Source organism: Crinia signifera, chromosome 3 (genome assembly GCF_055691185.1).
Source record: "Crinia signifera chromosome 3, ASM5569118v1, whole genome shotgun sequence".
NCBI classification, from domain to species: domain Eukaryota; kingdom Metazoa; phylum Chordata; class Amphibia; order Anura; family Myobatrachidae; genus Crinia; species Crinia signifera.
In genome coordinates this window covers 154,914,596-154,934,145 of record NC_139219.1, presented here as the reverse complement: position 1 = coordinate 154,934,145, position 19,550 = coordinate 154,914,596, and the positions used below count along the sequence as shown (strand labels likewise).

At 39.9% G+C, this 19,550-nt stretch overlaps 1 protein-coding gene across 1 annotated transcript in view; it reads right to left on the bottom strand.

Annotated features, from left to right (window-relative positions):
• Positions 1–19,550, bottom strand: part of TRDN (triadin) — a 427,364-nt gene that overhangs the window by 353,837 nt on the left and 53,977 nt on the right. The window contains exon 2 of the mRNA XM_083174940.1: positions 7,331–7,540. Coding sequence (XP_083031066.1) covers positions 7,331–7,540 — 210 coding nt within the window. The remainder of the gene's footprint in view (positions 1–7,330; positions 7,541–19,550) is intronic.

The following is a 19,550-nucleotide window of genomic DNA, read 5'->3' as shown; positions in this document are numbered from 1 at the left end:
AATATCAAAAGGAAAATACATCCAGAGAAAATAACCACAGTGTAAATAGTCACATAAAAAAACATCAAATGCAGGGACTTTGTTTATAGGTGTAGAGTTCACCGGATCTTCAGGGTTCATACAACAAAATGATATCCTATGGGAGGATGTTATTCCCAATACAGAGCCAAAGAGAGTTTTAGACAGCATATGTATCAAAAGAGAGTGCATAGAAATGTGCAACCCGGAAAGTCCAGTGACCTCTATCCCTCTAAACAAAGTTCCTGAATTTGATGTTGTTTTTAATGAATTTTTGTTATACCACCCTATTATGGATATACACAAGTAATGAGATAATACCACATAATATTGTAAGGAATTTTTATTTTGGGCACTTTGGTAGTAGAGTATCATTCTGTTACTTCCCAATGGATAGCAGAAACATGATTCAGAGCTGCAAGATTTCCATTATGTGCAATCTCTATTTATTTATTTTAATATTCTGTGGTTTGACTATTTTCTGTGGATAAGAGGCACTTGATTTGTGATCTTTGACCAGCATACTTTATGCTATCAGCAATGTTTTAAAGTGACCATTAGAAGTTACAACTAGCTTCACATAGTTAATACATAGAAACATAGAATTTGACGGCAGATAAGAACCACTTGGCCCATCTAGTTTTCCCCTTTTTTAAACATGTTACCTCAAACTATATTTGATCCTTATTTCTTTGTAAGGATATCAATATGCCTAGCCAAAGCATGTTTAAATTGCTCTACTGTATTTGAGTCTACCACCTCTGATGGGAGGCTATTCCACTAACAAGTAGGCTTCTTACCATGATCAAATAGTACCATGTATTAGGTGTTTGGCTGTAGTATGTGGGGTGTAGAGTTTGAGTCCTGAATCTGACTGTAGTATGTGGGGTGTAGATCTTGAGTCCTTAATCTGACTGTAGTATGTGCGGTGTAGAGTTTGAGTCCTGAGTTTGGCGGGAATGTAGCTGAATGACAGTGTGGGAAAAATAACGCAGATAATTCATAAGTACATAAATATCATCTATATATAGATGATATTCATAAGTGTATGAATATCATCTTTATATATGTCTAGTGTCCGTGAGTCTCTGAAATACTGCCATCTGCTGGCAAAGAGTGAAACTACATCTCTTTCTCACACATGCACACACACAGAAGGTAGCAGCCTAGCTTTTGAAGCTTTTGCTTCAAGCGGGCTTAATAGTAGTATATATGCTTGTAGTGTTTGGAATACACATTGTATTGGATGTACTGTATTGGTAGAATTTATGTGATTTAGTGTGGTGAGTCCAGTTTTGAAGAGCACACAGTTACTTGTAATCTGGAAAGAGGATATAAGGACCAACTCTCATCCTGTATGTGTAATGAAATGCTTTTTTGTAGGTTCTTTTGTCCAAGTTATAGGAAATCTTCAAAAAACAAGAGTACTTTAGTAGCTGAACTTTTAATACTATGTTTATATTACATATTCCTTAACCATCATATGGACTATAGAGTTTATTTACATAGCATTGTGTTGTAAAACCCATAGCTTCTGATTGTGTTTATGCCAAAAATGTAAAAAGGGCGCAGTTTTTCCAGCTGTTGTTTTGCTGGTAAATTCATTGCCTTTTTAAATTCCAGGTACAACTACATCCGTAAGTGTCAGGTTTCAGTGTACAACCCAAACCCTTTAGTTTGGGTTAAGTGCCACCCTATCTACTCCATTACATATGAAGTGTTGCTTTCAAAGAAAAAAACACACAGCATTTCCATTAGTATATGGACAGAATATGCCTATGCAAAGTGCATACAGTACATAGGCAGATATTAGACATTATTAGTGCTTGGCGGCTGTGAAAGCACATTTAGTTAATTAATAAAATAAACACTGCAGGCAGAATATCTTTACCAGGTGGTAAACAGGGGTCATCACAGTACTGGGAATAGGTGTCTATTGATGGCGTGACAGGAGCAATCATGGCGATGATGATGATGGAAAAATAAAGGAAATATATTAGTACTTATCACTGGAAATGTATTTCTGTATAAAATTCTATAGGTAAGTCATGAACAACCTTCTGCACTCACTCTCATTGTTAATTTATGTACATCTTCCTTGATAACTAATTAGCAATTTACTTTGATCTATGGTAGATGTCATTTTTAGCAACAGGGAAGCTGAAGGGGATTTAGCATTTTTTGCTGTAGACTTTGCATTCCCATAAATGCAGCAATACAGCAACTGTATACTGGTACATGTGACATAATACATTACCTTAGATTTTTTTCATAATCATTTAACATAATAAAAATCCTTAAAGAGCATACATCTGCCGGTCACAATTATATAACAGAATAGATTAACATTTTGTAATCCGTTTATCATCATCCAATAAGAATAACTTAAAGTCTAGCTTTGAGAGCTTTTTCAACATAAAAGGATTTAGGGGGGTATTCAATCTGGGGGTCACGGTTGTCGAGCTTGTTTGACAGCAGTAAACTAATTCAACTAATTAAGGCTCAGAGATGGTGCGTCTACCAAATGATAACATCTGGGCAGTGACTCTTGGCAACATCTGTGCTTACTAAGGGGGGTATTCAATTACTGGCGACCATCTCCTCAGGGGAGATGGCTGCCGGCACTATTTGGCAGAACGAAGCCGACATCTCAAGAACGGCCGAGAAGTGACTACCCAGCCGCAACTCGCGGCCACGCCCCCTTATTGTCCCACTGCAGGTGGGACATTGAATCCCGCCTGCGTATTCTTGGTCGAGCAGACCGAGAATGGAACAGGGTCACGGCTGTCGAGCTTGCCTGATGGTGATGATCAAACCAAGCATATACAAAGGAATGCACCCAGAGTCAAAAATACATTTTTTTTCCCAGTCTTTGTGTTTGTGAGGAAAAAGGGGTGTTGTGTCCCTGATGTGCTGCTGTTGTGACCATTTCCATACCATATCGATTGCACAGTGCATAATTGTAGTTTAACTGAATTGCCCCATGATTACTGAGAAGGCTTAAACGCTAGGACTATGGTTACAGTAAAACAATGCACGTAGGAAGTATTGATAATCTTTGAAACAATTGCTGTGTAACACATTAAGCAGGTTTGGTAGGCAATTTGTTTTAACAAGATAACACTCAATATTTCTTACCTTATTTTCAGTACAATTAAATTAAGGATTTCTTAGCGGTATAACTTAAAAATGTATAAGAAACTGCTAGAAGTGTTTGGAAAACTCAGATTTTGACATCAATTAATATTGTTAAAAGTAATTATAATTAATGTTGAGATCATTATTAGCATTTACAAAACACAAAAGCAGGTGGTTAATTTGTTATTGCCTTTAAATATACAATATATTAAAATAAGGTTACCTACAATTTTAAATGATATAGCATATTAAAGGTTGATCTGATAAACCATATATATATTCAGTTAGGCATGTTGTGAAAAAATGTATACTATGTCTGTGTATAGCTCCACCATTACTCTATGGAGCATTTCTGTTTCCTGGAACCTGAAGAAGGCAATAACACAAGCTCTGGCTGTATAAACTGTTGCAAGGGGGCAGGTACAAAACCCCGGCATCCAGTATTCCAACTGTCAGGTATAGTATAAAAACCCAACAAGTAACCACCCTAATCCTAACTAATCTTCCTTTTCCCTGCATTCTAAAGTGGCATACACACGGGTAATTTTAAGATGTTTTCTAAGCAATCTAGTCAAATTAAGCACAGATTGCTCCATGTGTACTGTATACCCCCCAGTATCTCCAGCAATAGCGTTTTATCTGACTAGCTCTTAACTACGTGAAGTAAAAATATATTCAGATTGCTAAGCAAGTAACTTCACATTGCTCCTTGTGTACAGAATTAGTGATTTAGAGCTTTATAACCACCCCCTGCCTCTCCCTGTGAGCCACTCTCCTGCGTCTCCCTGTGAGCCACTCTCCTGCCTCTCCCTGTGAGCCACTCACCTGCCTCTCCCTGTGAGCAACACTCCTGCCTTTCCCTGTTAACCACTCCCCTGCCTCTCCCTATGAGCAGCTTCTCTGCCTCTCCCTGTGAGCCACTCCCCTGACTCTCCCTGTGAGCAATCATCTTATTCCCTCTTGTGTTGCTTATCTAAATTGCTAAGCAGAATGTGTAAGGGCAAGTTATGGCATTTTAGACACCAGAAAATTGCTCACCCTAAATTGCTCATCACAAAAGTTTAACTAGCACACATGTAAGTGTGTATATGCCCCTTAACCCTAACCTACCCCAACCCTCTATATAGTCCCTATCCCTAACCTCAGGAACTTACCACTATGCTGACTTTAGGGATATAGGACCTTACTCTGTTTCACTTGCAAAGGCAAATTCATTCTCAAATGGACAAAACCATGTGCACTGCAGGGGGGGGGATGTTACATGTGCAGAGAGAGTTACATTTGGGTGGGGATTTACTTCAAAGTCAGATCTATATCGCAGTGTAAAAATAAAGCAGTCAGTATTTTCCCTGCACAGGAACAAAATACCTCACCCAAATCTAATTCTCTCTGCACAAGTTACATCTGCCCCCCAACAGTGGATATGGTTTTGTCCATTTGAGAAGGGATTTGCCTTTGCAAGTGAACCAGAATATGGGCCCTTGACTGTAAGATTTCTGACCACATTCCATTGGAAGATACCAGTAGTATAGCAGCAGTGTACTGTAGTTAAGCAACGCATTCCTCTCTCCTTTTTGTGTAAGTGGTAGATTAGACAATGCAATAGACTACTATGTAAAAATATGTATAGCTTATAAAAATGTATTAACTTATAAATAACGCGAAAAAGTATGACTAGTTGTCCATTAAAAAAATTGGGTTTGGATGTAATCAAAGGAAATCGATTGGCAAATTGTTGCAATAAGCCTGCAGCTGGGATGCAATTTGAGGATTTGTAGCAAGTTTAATGATATAAACAAATGACATTTGTATTTATCTTAGAATTATTTCCACATCTACAGTACCATCAAATTAAGCACATGATGTATGGGGATTTCAATAATGAAAGGCATGTATTTGTAGCAAATATTAAATGGAATGAACACTAAAAACAAATTTACATTTCATTATCTACACATGAATAGGGAAATGACAATGCCAGAAACTTTATTACATTTTGTGCTGAAATTAATCCTACTGTCAAGTTTTTGAAAGACAGAAGGCTTTCTGTGAATAGAAGTAATAAACTAACTATTCTACTGATAGAAAGATAATGTTGATTAATCAGGAAATGGCTACAGAGTATTTTTTTTTAAATCTACGATTCATTCTAAAATTATAGCTTGTTCAAAATATATTATATTCTGAATACATTTGCAAGAAAATATCATCGCTGTCTTTTCATATGTCTCCACATAATGTTCATACATGAAAAATGACAATAAAAGTGATATTTTAAAATAGCACAAGAAAAATAATCAAACATTTAAATTTTTCTATGATTACAGTAAATGACAAATAATGACAATAACCACCAACCTGAGCCACCCCTGAAAGTATCTTTGTGGCACACCAATAATACTTTCTATTATTTATTATAGTAGGATATTGTCAGAAGGCAAAAATAATGTATCCATAAGACCATGACCACAACAACAACTACTACTACTACTACTACTACTTTTATGTACTACTACAACTATCTTTACTACTGTACTACTACTACAACTACTGCTATTGTAGTACTACCACTACTGCTGCTTCTACTATTACTATTACTTCCAGGGTCCGAGTGTCATTACAACCCTTTGGCTCCCCCCCCCCCCATTCCCCCTCTCAGTTGGAAGATAGAAGGTGACAAGCTGTTTGCGTGGGTGTGTTAGGGGGTAGAGAGTGGCATATTTGTATTGGAGTGTAAAGGGGTAGATAGGGCAGGGGGGCAGGCTGGTGTTGCAGGGGTGTAAGGCGACAACATTTTGGAAATTTTCCAAAGCCACATTCAATTTACAATCTGCCCTTGACACCCGATAAGGGCATCGTAATGGAATTAACTTAAATTCGCAGACACAACTGCTAGAATAGACAAAAGGAAGGCTGTCCAACTCAGAATCAGGCCCTGTGATGGGTGAGCCTACCAATTTAATAGACTGAACAAACTCAACAGACCCCACCTCCATGAGGGGCGGCTTCCGGAAATTTTCCAGGCTGATTTTCCATCCCAAATTACCCCAGACTACTACTGCTTCTTCTTTTATTACTACTACTACTATTACTACATAACAAATGACCAAATGAAGTTGTGTTCATAGATAGATCTACACTTTTTAAAATATAATTATACTAATGAAATAAAAAGGAGCATCAAGACAAGGGGTTAAAGTGTGTGTATGGGGGGTGGGGTTAGGGATGTGGAACTCTAATGGTTAGGTGGAACTAGTGCAACCTCCACCATGGCCCTGCACTATAATTGTAACAAAAAAGCATTATAGTTTCAGGGGGATGCCAAAAACCCTACCACCAGAGGCGTAACTCTGGGAGGCAATTGAGTCATCTGCCGCTGGGCTCCTGCACCCAAGGGGGCACCTTTCCTCCCCTGTGAGTTTGAATCAGTTAATTGAATGTCGCTTCTGTGGCTAACTCCCCTTCCTATAAGGACCATTGGCACTTCACCATCTCTTTATTCTAAACATATACATATACACATGCATTCATATATTTATACAAGGTGGTGGTTGTGTGGGTGTGGGTGGGGCACCAATATTTATCTTGCCTCCATGCAACTGCAACAAACTTACGCCACTGCCTACCACTGACCCAGGCTCTGCCTATTGGGGGGAGGAGATGGAGATAATTAGGTGGCAAAGGGAAATTAATTCTACCATCTCTCCAGGACAACTTTAAACCCTGATTAAGACAGTTAGAAAAGAATATCCCCACCATAAAAAAATACAACTGTAAAAAATATTTATTGAGGATGCATTTGACAGTTCACCATTTGCCAGCATCAAACTGTACATACATTACTTATTAACCCATTCAAATATCTTAGTGAAAAATATATTGACTTGAGGGATTTAAACTTTTTTATTATTAATATTTTCTGGGTATCTACATGCACGGTTTCACCCAAAAATGTGCTTTTTACCATTATGTCCATGAAAGTTCCCGGTCATATCCTAAAAACTTTTTTAACTAATGGACCATATCTCCATAGTGGCATACTGTATGTACGTTTTACAATCAGTGCAAATGTATTTGTATATACATATTATATTTTGTGGTTGTGGAAATCAAAAAGTAACAATAATCATTGTTACTTTGCAAATAAAACATTAGCAATAAAGATTAAACCTACCTGCAAAAGTTTTATATTCCACCAAATCGAAAATTACAATAGCTACAGCAGACCATGTCACTATGAGTGCAACAACAAGTAGCCATGCTATTGGAGAGCTGAAAGTCGTCTTCAGGTCCTGCGAGACTGTTTTTGTCATCTTTAATGGTGGTTTGTGGACAGATCCATTTTTACCATCTAAAACCACTGTAGTGGTGGTAAATGAACGACCTGTGGGACAAATGACAAATAGTAAAAATTAAAAAAAAAGGTAGTATTTTCCAACGTGGGAGTTCAAATCAGTATTAAGTTTAGACAAGCTATGCTCTATTAATCTAAATTAATAATGCTATGAATAATGCAAAGGTAGTAATTAGAGACTTACAAATTCCTGATATATAGACAACACAAACATTACTTAACATTTATTTACAATATATTTTGCGGGCATACTAAGCAGTACTTTATCATTTGGAACAAATACAGTATTAAAATAAGACTGATAGTAACTAAAACAAACTAAAATACATAAATAGGAGTGTGATACATGAGATCAATTGCCAGAGATTGCATATTGGCAAAGCCAGATGGCAAAAGTGCATAGCTGGTCTTCCTGATGCAGTCGTGTGGAAACGTTGGTGTAGGGTTCAGTAGGTTGAGTATAGAAAGAGTAACTGTATTGTTTTGCATGAACAGACATATAATGCAGTACCCCTGTAGAATGGTCTAAATTCGTTAGGAGAATGGTTAAGTAATTTGATCAGCTTGCCTATAAAATTGGCGTTTGAAGTGAAATATTAACTTAATAGAAAAAGGTAATTTAAGGACAGGAAGCCAAACTGATGTGCTGAAAATAATGAAAATGCATTGGATTGTATGCAGTCCCTATGAATGCTGATTCCCAACAACACAGCTTCATAAATAGAATATGTTATGTAAATGTAAGCAATTGCTTCTTCTCATTAATCAGGCATGAACGTGGAATATGGCTGCACAAGAAAGAAAGAAAGTGGTGAAGATACAAAATGAGTTTCCTTGTACAAATTAGCCCATTCCAGTATATTAAGCCAAAATACTGTAGGCATTGTCAGTCTTTTACTTAAATGTTTTGAAATAAAACAGTCTGCCCTGTAAGAGTAGACTGCAACAAAGAAAGAAGTGGAATCATCCTGGGGATATTAATTCATTGATTGCTTACCGGGGATTTAAAAAAATTTGCACAGACACAACTGTAGCTTTCCCACTGAATCTTTTGGACGTCCAGTTCTGTTGGGAAGTACATGCAGCTCAGGTGTGTGTGTGTTTAGGGGGGGGGGGGGGGGCAGTTAAATGGTTCTCCAACAAAAGCAATTCTAAACTATCACTGTGTAGGAGCTAATATGCCAATGTTTCCCAACTCTGGTCTTCGCTCTAGGTAATACATTTACTAAAGCTTCTAAAAATGAAAATAGGTGAGGTTGCCAACAGCAATCTGATCTGATCTGATCGGTTGCTATAAGCAACATCACCTCTTTTCATTTTAAGAAGCTTTAGTAAATGTACCCTTAACTGTCCATTAGTATAGATAGCTTTGTGGGAGATGCATGAAAGCTTGGAGAAAGATAAAGTGATAAGAGATTAAGAATCATCAATTCAGCTCCTAAATGCTATGTTACAGGCTGGGTTTGACAAATGTCAGGAGCTGATTGGCTGGTACTTTAGCTCTCTGCTTTTTGATAAATCTCTTTTATTTTAATTCACTCTTATGTGCTCAAATAGGAATACCCTTAAAACATGAGCTTGAACTTGAACAGACTGAATAAGCTTCATTACTTTGAAAAAGCAGCATAGCATTTAATGAGCACTTCTGCTAAATTGCACTCTTTTAAAATAGCAATGGAGAAATATTATTTATCAAAATCTTAATAAACATTTTTAGGCTTCTTGCCATGTTTTCAATAGCAATATAAAGGAGTTATAAGTCAAAAATGTAACTCAAACATTTAGACTTTTTTTTTTAAATAAATATTTTATTTCCAAAAACAGTTGCCATATCCCATGTATTCTCCGTGCCAAGACTCTGTAATTAAAATGCTTTACAGGACAACCTTTTTGCCTAATTGCTTCTTGTTTTGTCACCATCCTCCTCCATTCTGAAATCTATTTCTGTGCCTTTGAGAATCTTGTCTTATGAATCCATAATGAAACCAAAGTAATGTTCTGTAAGACAGATTTATGGGCTGGGTGCTAATAAGAACAGCTGTGATTGCAAAAAGCTAAACTGCTAACAATCAGCCCAAAGGGAGATAGAATTTGAAAAATGATCATTTAACAGGAGAATGAGAGGGTGGAAATGTATAGTATATTTAAGAGATGTAATATCTTATTTATTTTAATGAATTAAATCGGTATAGGTTTTGAAAATTCATGTACATATTAAATAGTCTAGTACAGTAGGTCATGTCTTATTCAAATACCTCTGCTAATGTTAGATGACAAGTTAATCCATGCCTTAGCAAACACCCCCAAGATATGATATTTTTGAAGTACAGTTTTTAAATGAGACGTTTTCAAATACAGTACCAAATACCTTTGGCCTTCCATATGTTTCCATATGTGTATAAAACAACCAAAATAAATGATAAAACTTTTTTTGGGGATGAGAATTGGCCACACCCCCAAGTGGGTCCTTTATTTTTATATCAGCCTGGTACATACAGTCAAAAGTTTGGACACCTCCTTATCATTCAATATTTTTTGATTATTTAAATTATTTTCTACATTGTAGTTTAATAATGATGACATAAATACTATTACAGAACACATATGGAATTATGTTGTAAACAAAAAAGTTTTAAACAAATCAATTTTTTTTATAAAGAATGGGAGACCTAAACCCAATTTAGATGGTTTGGGATGAGTTGGACCACAGAGTGAAGGAAACACAGCCAACAAGTGCTCAGCACCTCTGGAAACTCCTTCAAAAAACATTCCTGGAGACTAACTTTTGATGCTGATTGAGAGAATGCCAAGCTTGTGCAAAGCTGTCATCAAAGCAAAAGGGGGTATTTTGAGAAATCTAAAATATAGAAATATTTTGATTTGTTTAAAACTTTTTGGTTTACAACATAATTCCAGATGTGTTTTTTCATAGTTTTAATGTCTTCATTATTAATATACTGTACAATTTACAGTAGAAAATAAATGAAATAAACAAAAACTACTGAATAAGAAGGTGTGTGCAAACTTTTGACTGGTACTGTATGTGCTTTTCTACAAGCCAGTGTAGTTGGACACCACCTATTTATATATCAACAAAATGCTGAGGCTTGTCTTTGGGTTTCGAGTTTTGAGTACCTGGGACATTATCTGTACAATTCCCAGATAACCACAGCATGGCCATTGCTGACGTAAATGGCTCAGTGTTGCTGCTATAGCGATTACTGGTGTCTGACACATTCCCTGGGCCACCAAGCTCCATTACAGGACTGCTCTGAATTTGGTATGGGTCATAGGGTTGACATACATTGGGTCGACAGTCAAAAGGTTGACATTATTTTACATTGCATTGCCTATGTAAATATACTGCGGTACTCGCCATGATTTGGATAGAAAAGACAGGGGAAGCAAGGGAATGTAGGGAATGTGGGGCAGACAAGTCAGGACAAGATTTTAGCTCTAAAATATGTGGGTGAGTTAACAGTGGAGGTTTATGTGAGAGGTAATCAGGGATGTGCACATACTGTAGTACAAGTGTATGTGAGTAGAGCAGATGTGGGAAAGCAAGTGTGTGTGTGTGTGTGTTTTACACATACTGTAGCTATAGGTGTGTATATGTGAAGACGAGACAGTAGAAAAGGGTATATGATGTTGTTGACGCATCATTTTTAAATTTGCACCAAAAAAAGACATTTGTATGGATAGTTCTGGTACGAGGGACCCAAACTGTTATATTGCCTATGGCACACATGGGAATTTTAATCTGGCTCTGCATAGGTAGATGTTCTAAAAAAAACAAGACCTGCTGCTGTACCCAGCAGCATCTTAAGAGAAGAGGGTGTGTGTGTGTGTGTGTGTGCAGCCTCCTTGGCCAGGCCCCCTCTTTCTGCTGGGAGCAGCTCAAGAAGCAGTAGGGTCTGAGCGCTCTAGTTATCAGACCCTACTGCTCATGCTCAAAACATCGCTTCATTGTGGAGCCTGTGCGCTTGAGATTTCAGACTCCATTGCGCATGCACAGATCAATAGAAAAATGGCCTCCACACCACTTTTTCGTCATTTTGGCAGCAGTCGGCCACTGGACTCCGAAAGGTAAGTGTTACCAAAATGGATACAGTGTGCATGGTGTGGGTCCCCCTGGGACACAGGGGCACATTTACACCTCACTACAGCTACATTGAGCTCTTCCCTTCCCCCTGTATGTGTCATTCCCTGTCTGAGATTTTATTGCAATGTTTGTCATTTCTGCTTTGTAATACTGCAAAGGATAATTGTGTTATTATCTTCAGCCTGAGTGTATAAAGGGTTTAGACTTGCGTCCAATCCCCAAAATCTCATTGTGGCATGAAAATATTCCAAAATGACAGAAAAATCTGATATAAAAAATACTTCTGGTACTTGTGTATTATCACGGCGCCCCCGATATTAAGTTGCACGATTTTTCATCGCATCGCATTGCATGCCATACACCCGATGCACAGCGATGCAATGCGATTTAAGCCCCCCTATACGATTTTAAATTGTATAAGCACCCTAATGGGTGCTTACAATGTTAAATGCACCCCCACGCCACCCCCAGTATGAATGCTAACCCGAAGCGTGGCGAGCGCAGCGAGCCCGCGAGGGGCGGCGGTACGCGTCCTCCGACCTTTTCATACCCCCACTATCCACGTCAGCGTGGAGTTTATTTTATATAGTGTGTATTTACATGTATTACGCGTCCCCTCGCAGGGCACGCTGCGCTCGCCACACTATATAAAAACAACTCCACGCTGATGTGAATAGTGGGGGTATGAAAAGGTCAGAGGACGCATACCGCTGCACTCGCCACTCTTCGGGTTCACGTTCATAGTGGGGGTGGCGTGGGGGTGCATTTAACATTGTAAGCCCCCCTTTAGGGTGCGTATACAATTTAAAATCGCATCGTATCGCATTGTATGGCATTGTTTGCCATAGACAATGCTATACAATTTTAACATTGTATGACATGGGGGGAAATCTCGTTGCATCGCATACCATCGCATGCCTTATGGTCTGCGATGCGATGGGCGCCGTCATAGTACACAAGTACCATACTTCTGATCCCAATAAAATATAGGTCTCAACCTGTATTTACTCACATTCATATATAAGAAAGAAATTCCAAAAATAAGTACTAATTTGGCCAATACTAAAATGTAATAATAAAATAAACTTTATTTTGTCTTACAGTAACTATTTTTTATAGATGTTAAGCTATTTACTACTCTCTCCTAATACTCAGTCTCATTTTATCACTATGTTCCAAATGACAACAGCATATGCTGTCACTATATAAGCACTGTAATAATGTTATTAACAACTCAATACTGACTAAAAACATATAACTTCAGTAGCTCAGTAGGCATTAATTAAATCAAAGTTTACAAAGAGGTTAGAATAATCTGACCCTTGTTTTGTAATAGTGTGTTGGACCTACTCTTCGACAATGGACACCTCTAAGCAGCTACTAAGGGACACAAAAACATAAATAAAAGACATAGCAAATATATACAGCGGTAATGACAGTTATAAAAAGATACATAATTATTCAAGCTTGGAATTTCTACTTTCAAAAACATCATTACCCACTAAAATTACATATTTTTGACAATAATGTAAGTTAAAAACATATTCTTTAAAACATTTTCACTTGAGAATATGAATAGAAGTCTCACATTCCCATTGTTCATAGGTGCCCATTGTGACATTGGCCCTTATTCTAGTTCGTGCGGTACGGCCCGCGTGCGGCCGTACCGCCGATGTTTTTACACTGCACATGCGCAGAGGTCAATCTGCGCATGTGCAGCCCCCTTCGCCGCAGACGTATTTCGTCCGCCGCAAAGGGGGCGTATAGGGGCGTGAGAGGCATCATGCCCTCATTTCCCTATGTGTACGCCCCGCGTTTCATGGGCGTTCCCATGCAAACGCGGGGCGTATGCATGGTAATGAGGCCATGACGCAACTCATGGGGGCGGAAAGCTGACGTCGCCGGATGTCAGCTTTCAGCCCCCATACAAGCTACCACACGGACGATTGTCCGTGTGGTCTCAGCTTGCGGGAGCTGCCGCGGCGTGCGGACCTGCCTTCGATGGTCGACGACCATCGAATGCAGGGGGCAGCTCCCACCATGGTGGAGGCGTACGCCTCCACCATTTTTATGCGGATCGCCAGCCGTCCGTGTACGGACGGCCGTGGCGATCCGTAGGGTGGGCGGGGATTGGTTTGTGCGGCCGGAGCCCCGTGTGCGGCTCTGGCCGCACCAACCAGAATAAGGGCCATTATCTCCCACCCACAATGTCAATAGATAGCTCAGTGGAAATTAATCCTCAATTGCATAACTCCCCACTCACCAGTCTCCATAGGTTCCCAATTTGGTACAATACTCCCGCCCCTACTCCCACATAGTCATGTCAAATTGCATGTATAGTACAATGGAACAGATGGAGCTGCAGCTCCAGGACCCCCAATGAAAATAGGTTCAGAGGATCCGCAAGAGGCAGGCACTGGATACAGGAACAAAAACTGTCCAGTGGCAGATTTTGCATTGGACTGCAGCCCCCAGTAAAAAGCAGCCTAATCTGCTATGAAAGTATTACCACCTGCATTATATACCACCAAAGCAACTCCGTTTAAGAATTATTTAAAATCCACATTTTTTTTCTACTCTTACACAATTGTGCATGTGCAACATCTGCAAAAAACTTCAAAACAAACAAAGAAACAAACAAACATATTTGAATGGTTCTCCATGATCTCGCTTCATGTTGGATGGGAGATTTGGCAGAAAAAAAATAATTGTTCCCCAGAATATGGAATCGGTGAAAACTGATGAAGAATTTGTTATTTACTAAGTACATGAATCTATTATTCTTTGGAGTGTGGCAGAGAGATGCAATGGAAAGATTATCAAAAAGAGAAAGTAAAAATTGATTTAACTAAAAATAAACATTAAACCTAAAAAACAGAGACTGCTAAGAAAATAAAGATGAAAAAAGGTCTGATATTTCAATGAGACAATGATCCAAAACATACTTCAACCATGAAGGAATAAAATAGTATAGTTACAGAATAGCTCTTAAATTCTCCAGCTTTTACTGTATTTTATAGAAAATCTGTGTGAGATCTCAAACATTCAAACCGTGCAATAAGACCTGTGAATAATTCTGAGATACAATAAATCTGCAAGGAAGATTAGAAAATTGGAAACATGGAAAGATGTGATGTTAACCTAAGGAGGTGTTATTAAGTACTTACTAAGAGGATACAGGGCCATCTTAACATATAGGCACACTAGGCAGAAACCCAGAACCTCATGATTGTAGGTCCTCTAAATAGGGGAGAGTGCTGGCCACACAATCAGTGCAGTGAGGGAGCATATTATACCAGTCTCTGAGCCTGCAGCCAGACAGTAAATAGCTGTTAGCATTATGATTAAGAGATGGCTGGAGCTATCCACCAATCAGAGCCATTCAATGTACATGAGACTGTGGAGAGACTGTGCAGGACCACGGGAGGGACACGTTTTTTTTTATCAGATGAAAAGAGTCAAACCACATGTGTTTTAGCTCTGATTTCGATCAGATGCACGGTCCCATTAGATTGGAGCCTGAGATTGCAAGGGCTGCACTATAGATGTGTCAGATCCCGCAGCTCTTGCTAGGATTGCATAAGATACATTGTGCAAAAGGAACCGCATACGATGTATCATTTGCAATCCTGCCGCCAAGGAATCTCCCGGGCAGTTCAAGTGGGATAGTATGCAAATTCTCCCATCAAAGAAGTTGCATAGTGTACGGGGGCCTTAGGTTTTGAAACATGGTAAATAAAATAAATTACAAGTAAAATAAAGCTATAACAGCTAAAAATCACTTTATTCTCACAGAGTATTATTTCTTGTCATATAGCACAATGCAATGAAACTAAATCAAAACATGTTTGTGATATGTAGTGACAGTGCTGACATACAGTTAGGACACCAATTGCTATATATACGGTAAGCCATGCATAAAAAATACACTTGCATAATTTTGAAAACATTTAATGTAATTTTTCAAGGAGAAAATACAATAATTTATATGCTTGCATTGTTTGGGCCATTTAACACAATTATTAGTTATAACTATTTTGAAATGCAGCTAATTATATTTAAAAATAATGTAATGTGTGGTCTGAAACATCTGTGCTGCATCAACATGTCACTAATCCAGTACCAGCAGCATCTGCCAGATGCAAGTTGCTTTCTGAGGTTGAAAAAAAAATCATCACATGATTATTGGTGTAGTTCAAACATCTGTTCATTATATATAAATATTATATGTGTGTGTACAGATGGAGCGCCTTTCATACAGCGCTGGGAATCGCCAGAATGCTCCCGATCGCGAACGCTGGCATGGAGGCGCTCCGTCTGACTGGGACGCGTGACCATCTCACACGCACAAGCGTCCCAGTAACTCGGCAGCATGGAGAGTAAACCCTACCCGTCTCCACTTCAGGGAGAAGGGCAGGGTTAGGGGGGGTGTGGGGAGGCGGCGAGGATGCTGTGGAGAGGTCCAGTTGGAACGTGGTGCGTAAGCGTCTCATGCACATGCGCCCCCTTCCGGGGGGGCTGAACAAGAGGTGCTTCATCTGTATATAGAGTACATACAAACACTTACACACACATAATGCAATCGCAGACCGTGCACCATGCATTTTCTCTATCACAGAGGATACAAGTGGTTCAGCTCTGTATTTTTTAATACACATTTTGTGGGAATCACCTAAAAAAAAATAGGACACCCATAATCCCTTCAGTGGTGGGGATTTTTTAGGGAGCGCTCCCCACTGAGCAAGTTTTTTCTGGGGAGCACTCCCTAAAAAAAAAAACCACCACTGTGCCCCCGGGTCCAGGCGGCAGCGCTGATCTGTGTAATAGCCACTGCCCAGCCCTGCCCCCGGCTGCCTGGCTATATGCGGTGTGCAGTTACAATTATCCACAAAGAGTGATTGAAAAGGTCAGAGCGGATGTAGGGATGCAAATTGACCTTCTGTGTTTGACAAACATAGATTATTTGAGGTCAATATTTTTTCCGTTAATGGTGTGATTGAGATTGTTTCCATTTTATGGGTTTATGACACATTCAATGGGATTATGACACTGTTGAAACAATGTTAACCCCTTCCCGACATTTGACGTACATTTACGTCATGGTCGGGAAGCACTTCCCGACACATGGCGTAAATGTACGTCATGGATTTAAACTGTCACCGCGTCTATAGACGCGGTGACAGTTTCAACATGTCTGCTGTCCCTGACAGCAGACATGTCCGTGCATGCCCAGGGGGGGCTGCGATGCCGCCCCCCCCGTCGGCGATCGCTGTGATTGGCTGTTCAGTGTGAACAGCCATTCACAGCATTTTCCTGTGTCACCGGCGAATAACGTTCGCCGGTGACACGGGATCAGAGGTGATTGGTGCTGTAAAGTACAGCACCAATCACCGCGGGGTGTAAGGGTGACACTGGTGTCACCCCACCTCACCCCGCCCGCCCCCAAAGGCCGTGATTGGTCCGTCGGACTGACGGACCAATCACAGCCAAGGAGGGGGATTTAAACTAACGGTGACTGCACTGCAGACGCCATTCCGGTCTGGAATAGCGTGCAGTGCGGTCACCGTACCCCCCTGCCGCCATTTACTGACCAGAACCTTGCTCCATACTTACCTGATCGCTGCTTCATCACTGCTTGATCACTGCTTGATCTGTGCTTGTAGTGTGCTGGATGCTTCCTGGATCCTGTTGCTACTTGTGCCTTCCTGTGCTGTGAAATTGTGCTGCTGCAGTGTAATAGCTAGATAGAGAGATAGATAGAGAGAGATAGAGAGAGATAGAGAGAGATAGAGAGAGATAGAGAGAGAGATAGTGTCAGAGAGTGCTATATTTTGTGCTGCTGCAGTGTGATATAGTTATAGATAGAGAGAGAGAGAGATAGAGAGATAGAGAGAGATAGAGAGAGAGAGAGAGATAGAGAGGCCTAGTGACAGAGTGCTATATTTTGTGCTGCTGCAGTGTGATAGTTATAGAGAGATAGAGAGAGATAGAGAGAGAGAGATAGAGAGAGATAGTGACAGATTGTGCTATATATTTTTTATATAACTGACTGCTGCCCCCTCCTTTTGTGCTGATCAGTATAAATTAACTGATCAGCAACTTTTTGGGGGCGCAGGTTTTTTTTTATATATAGATATACCTGTCAGTGCTGCTGCTGCAGTGTCATAGAGTGATAGATAGTGAGAGATAGAGAGATAGAGAGAGATAGTGACAGAGAGTGATAGAGAGTGCTAAATTTTGTGTCTGCTGCCCCCGCCTTTTGTGCTGATCACTATATCTGAGGTGATCAGCAACTTTTTTGGGGGTACAGAGGTTTTTTTTTTTTATATATACCTGTCAGTTGCACTGTCAGTTGCACCAAAGGTTGTGCACCTGCTGCACCTCACTGGTAATCAGTGTCGCATCACTGATCACCTTTTTTTTTTGTGTGTGTGCTGTGGGGTCTTTTTTTAATTTTTTTTTTACACACACTGTGATTTTGTGGGTGTCCTGTGGCCGCTGTGCGCTGATCAGTGACGTACATCACTGATCATCTTTTTCGGCACAGGGTTGATCTATTTTTTTTTTTTTTTTGATCAAATTCCTGTTGCCTTTGAGCGCTGTTCAGTGACAGACGTTACTGACCAACATCTGTGCTCAATTTTTGGCGCAGGACCTTTTTTTTTTTTTTTTTTAACCCCTTCAATTTTTTATTTTTAACCCCTTCATTTTTTTTTTTTTTTATTGGTATAAAGTATTTTTTTTTTTTCTGCACTACATACACACTACACACTACATACCCCCCGGGTTGAAATAAAGTTTGTACCCCCCCCTACACTATACACGTGTTGAAACATTTCACTACCAGTAACACAAAAATAAAAATGGCATCCCAAATGTCCTCCCAAATGTCCTCCCAAATGTCCTCCCAGTCATCCAGGAGAATGTATTCAGTGGAGGAGGCATATGCCATGCTTGCCTCTGACTCAGACACAGCCAGTGATGCAAGCGGGGAATTTGAAGGATTCGTCTTAAGCTCCTCTTCCTCCTCTGGTGATGAGGGACCCCCTCAAAGACGCCCCCGTAGAGCAGCTGAGACCCCCCCCCCCCAACAATTGATCTCGTATGGACCCCACCACCAGACAATTTTGAGCCCCAGGTTCCTGAGTTTTTGGCCATGCCAGGAATCCAATTTGATTCCACAGGTCTCAGAGAAATTGACTTTTTCAAATTATTTTTCTCTGATGATTTTATAAATTTAATGGTGGACCAAACTAATTTATATGCCCAGCAGTTTATTGCTCAAAACCCCACGTCATCATTTGCTAGGTGGACCCCTGTAGATGCAGTAGAGATGATGACGTTTTGGGGTCTGGTGTTTCATATGGGCATAGTAAAAAAGCCAGAAATTAGGCAATATTGGAGTACAGATGTTCTGTACAGTACTCCATTTTACCGTATGGCCATGACCCGGACTCGATTTGAGACAATTCTTAAATTTATACATTACACCGATAATGCACAGTGCCCACCCAGAGATGATCCCACCTTTGACCGGCTATTCAAAGTCAGGCCGGTCATTGATCATTTCAGTGCCAAATTTGAAGAGGTGTACATCCCTGAAAAATTTATTTGTATCGACGAGTCCCTTATACATTTTAAAGGAAGGGTTAAATTCCGCCAGTACCTTCCCAGTAAGAGGGCAAGGTATGGCATAAAAATGTATAAACTGTGTGAAAGCACCTCAGGGTACACCCACAGGTTTAGGGTTTATGAAGGGAAGGATTCAAGAATTGAACCGCCAGAATGCCCCCCCTCCCTCGTAGGTGTTAGTGGGAAAATTGTCTGGGATTTAGTGCACCCCTTCCTGGATAAAGGTTATCACCTCTATGTGGATAACTTTTACACTAGCATCCCCCTGTTTAAGGCCCTTGGTTCAAGAGGTACAGCAGCTTGCGG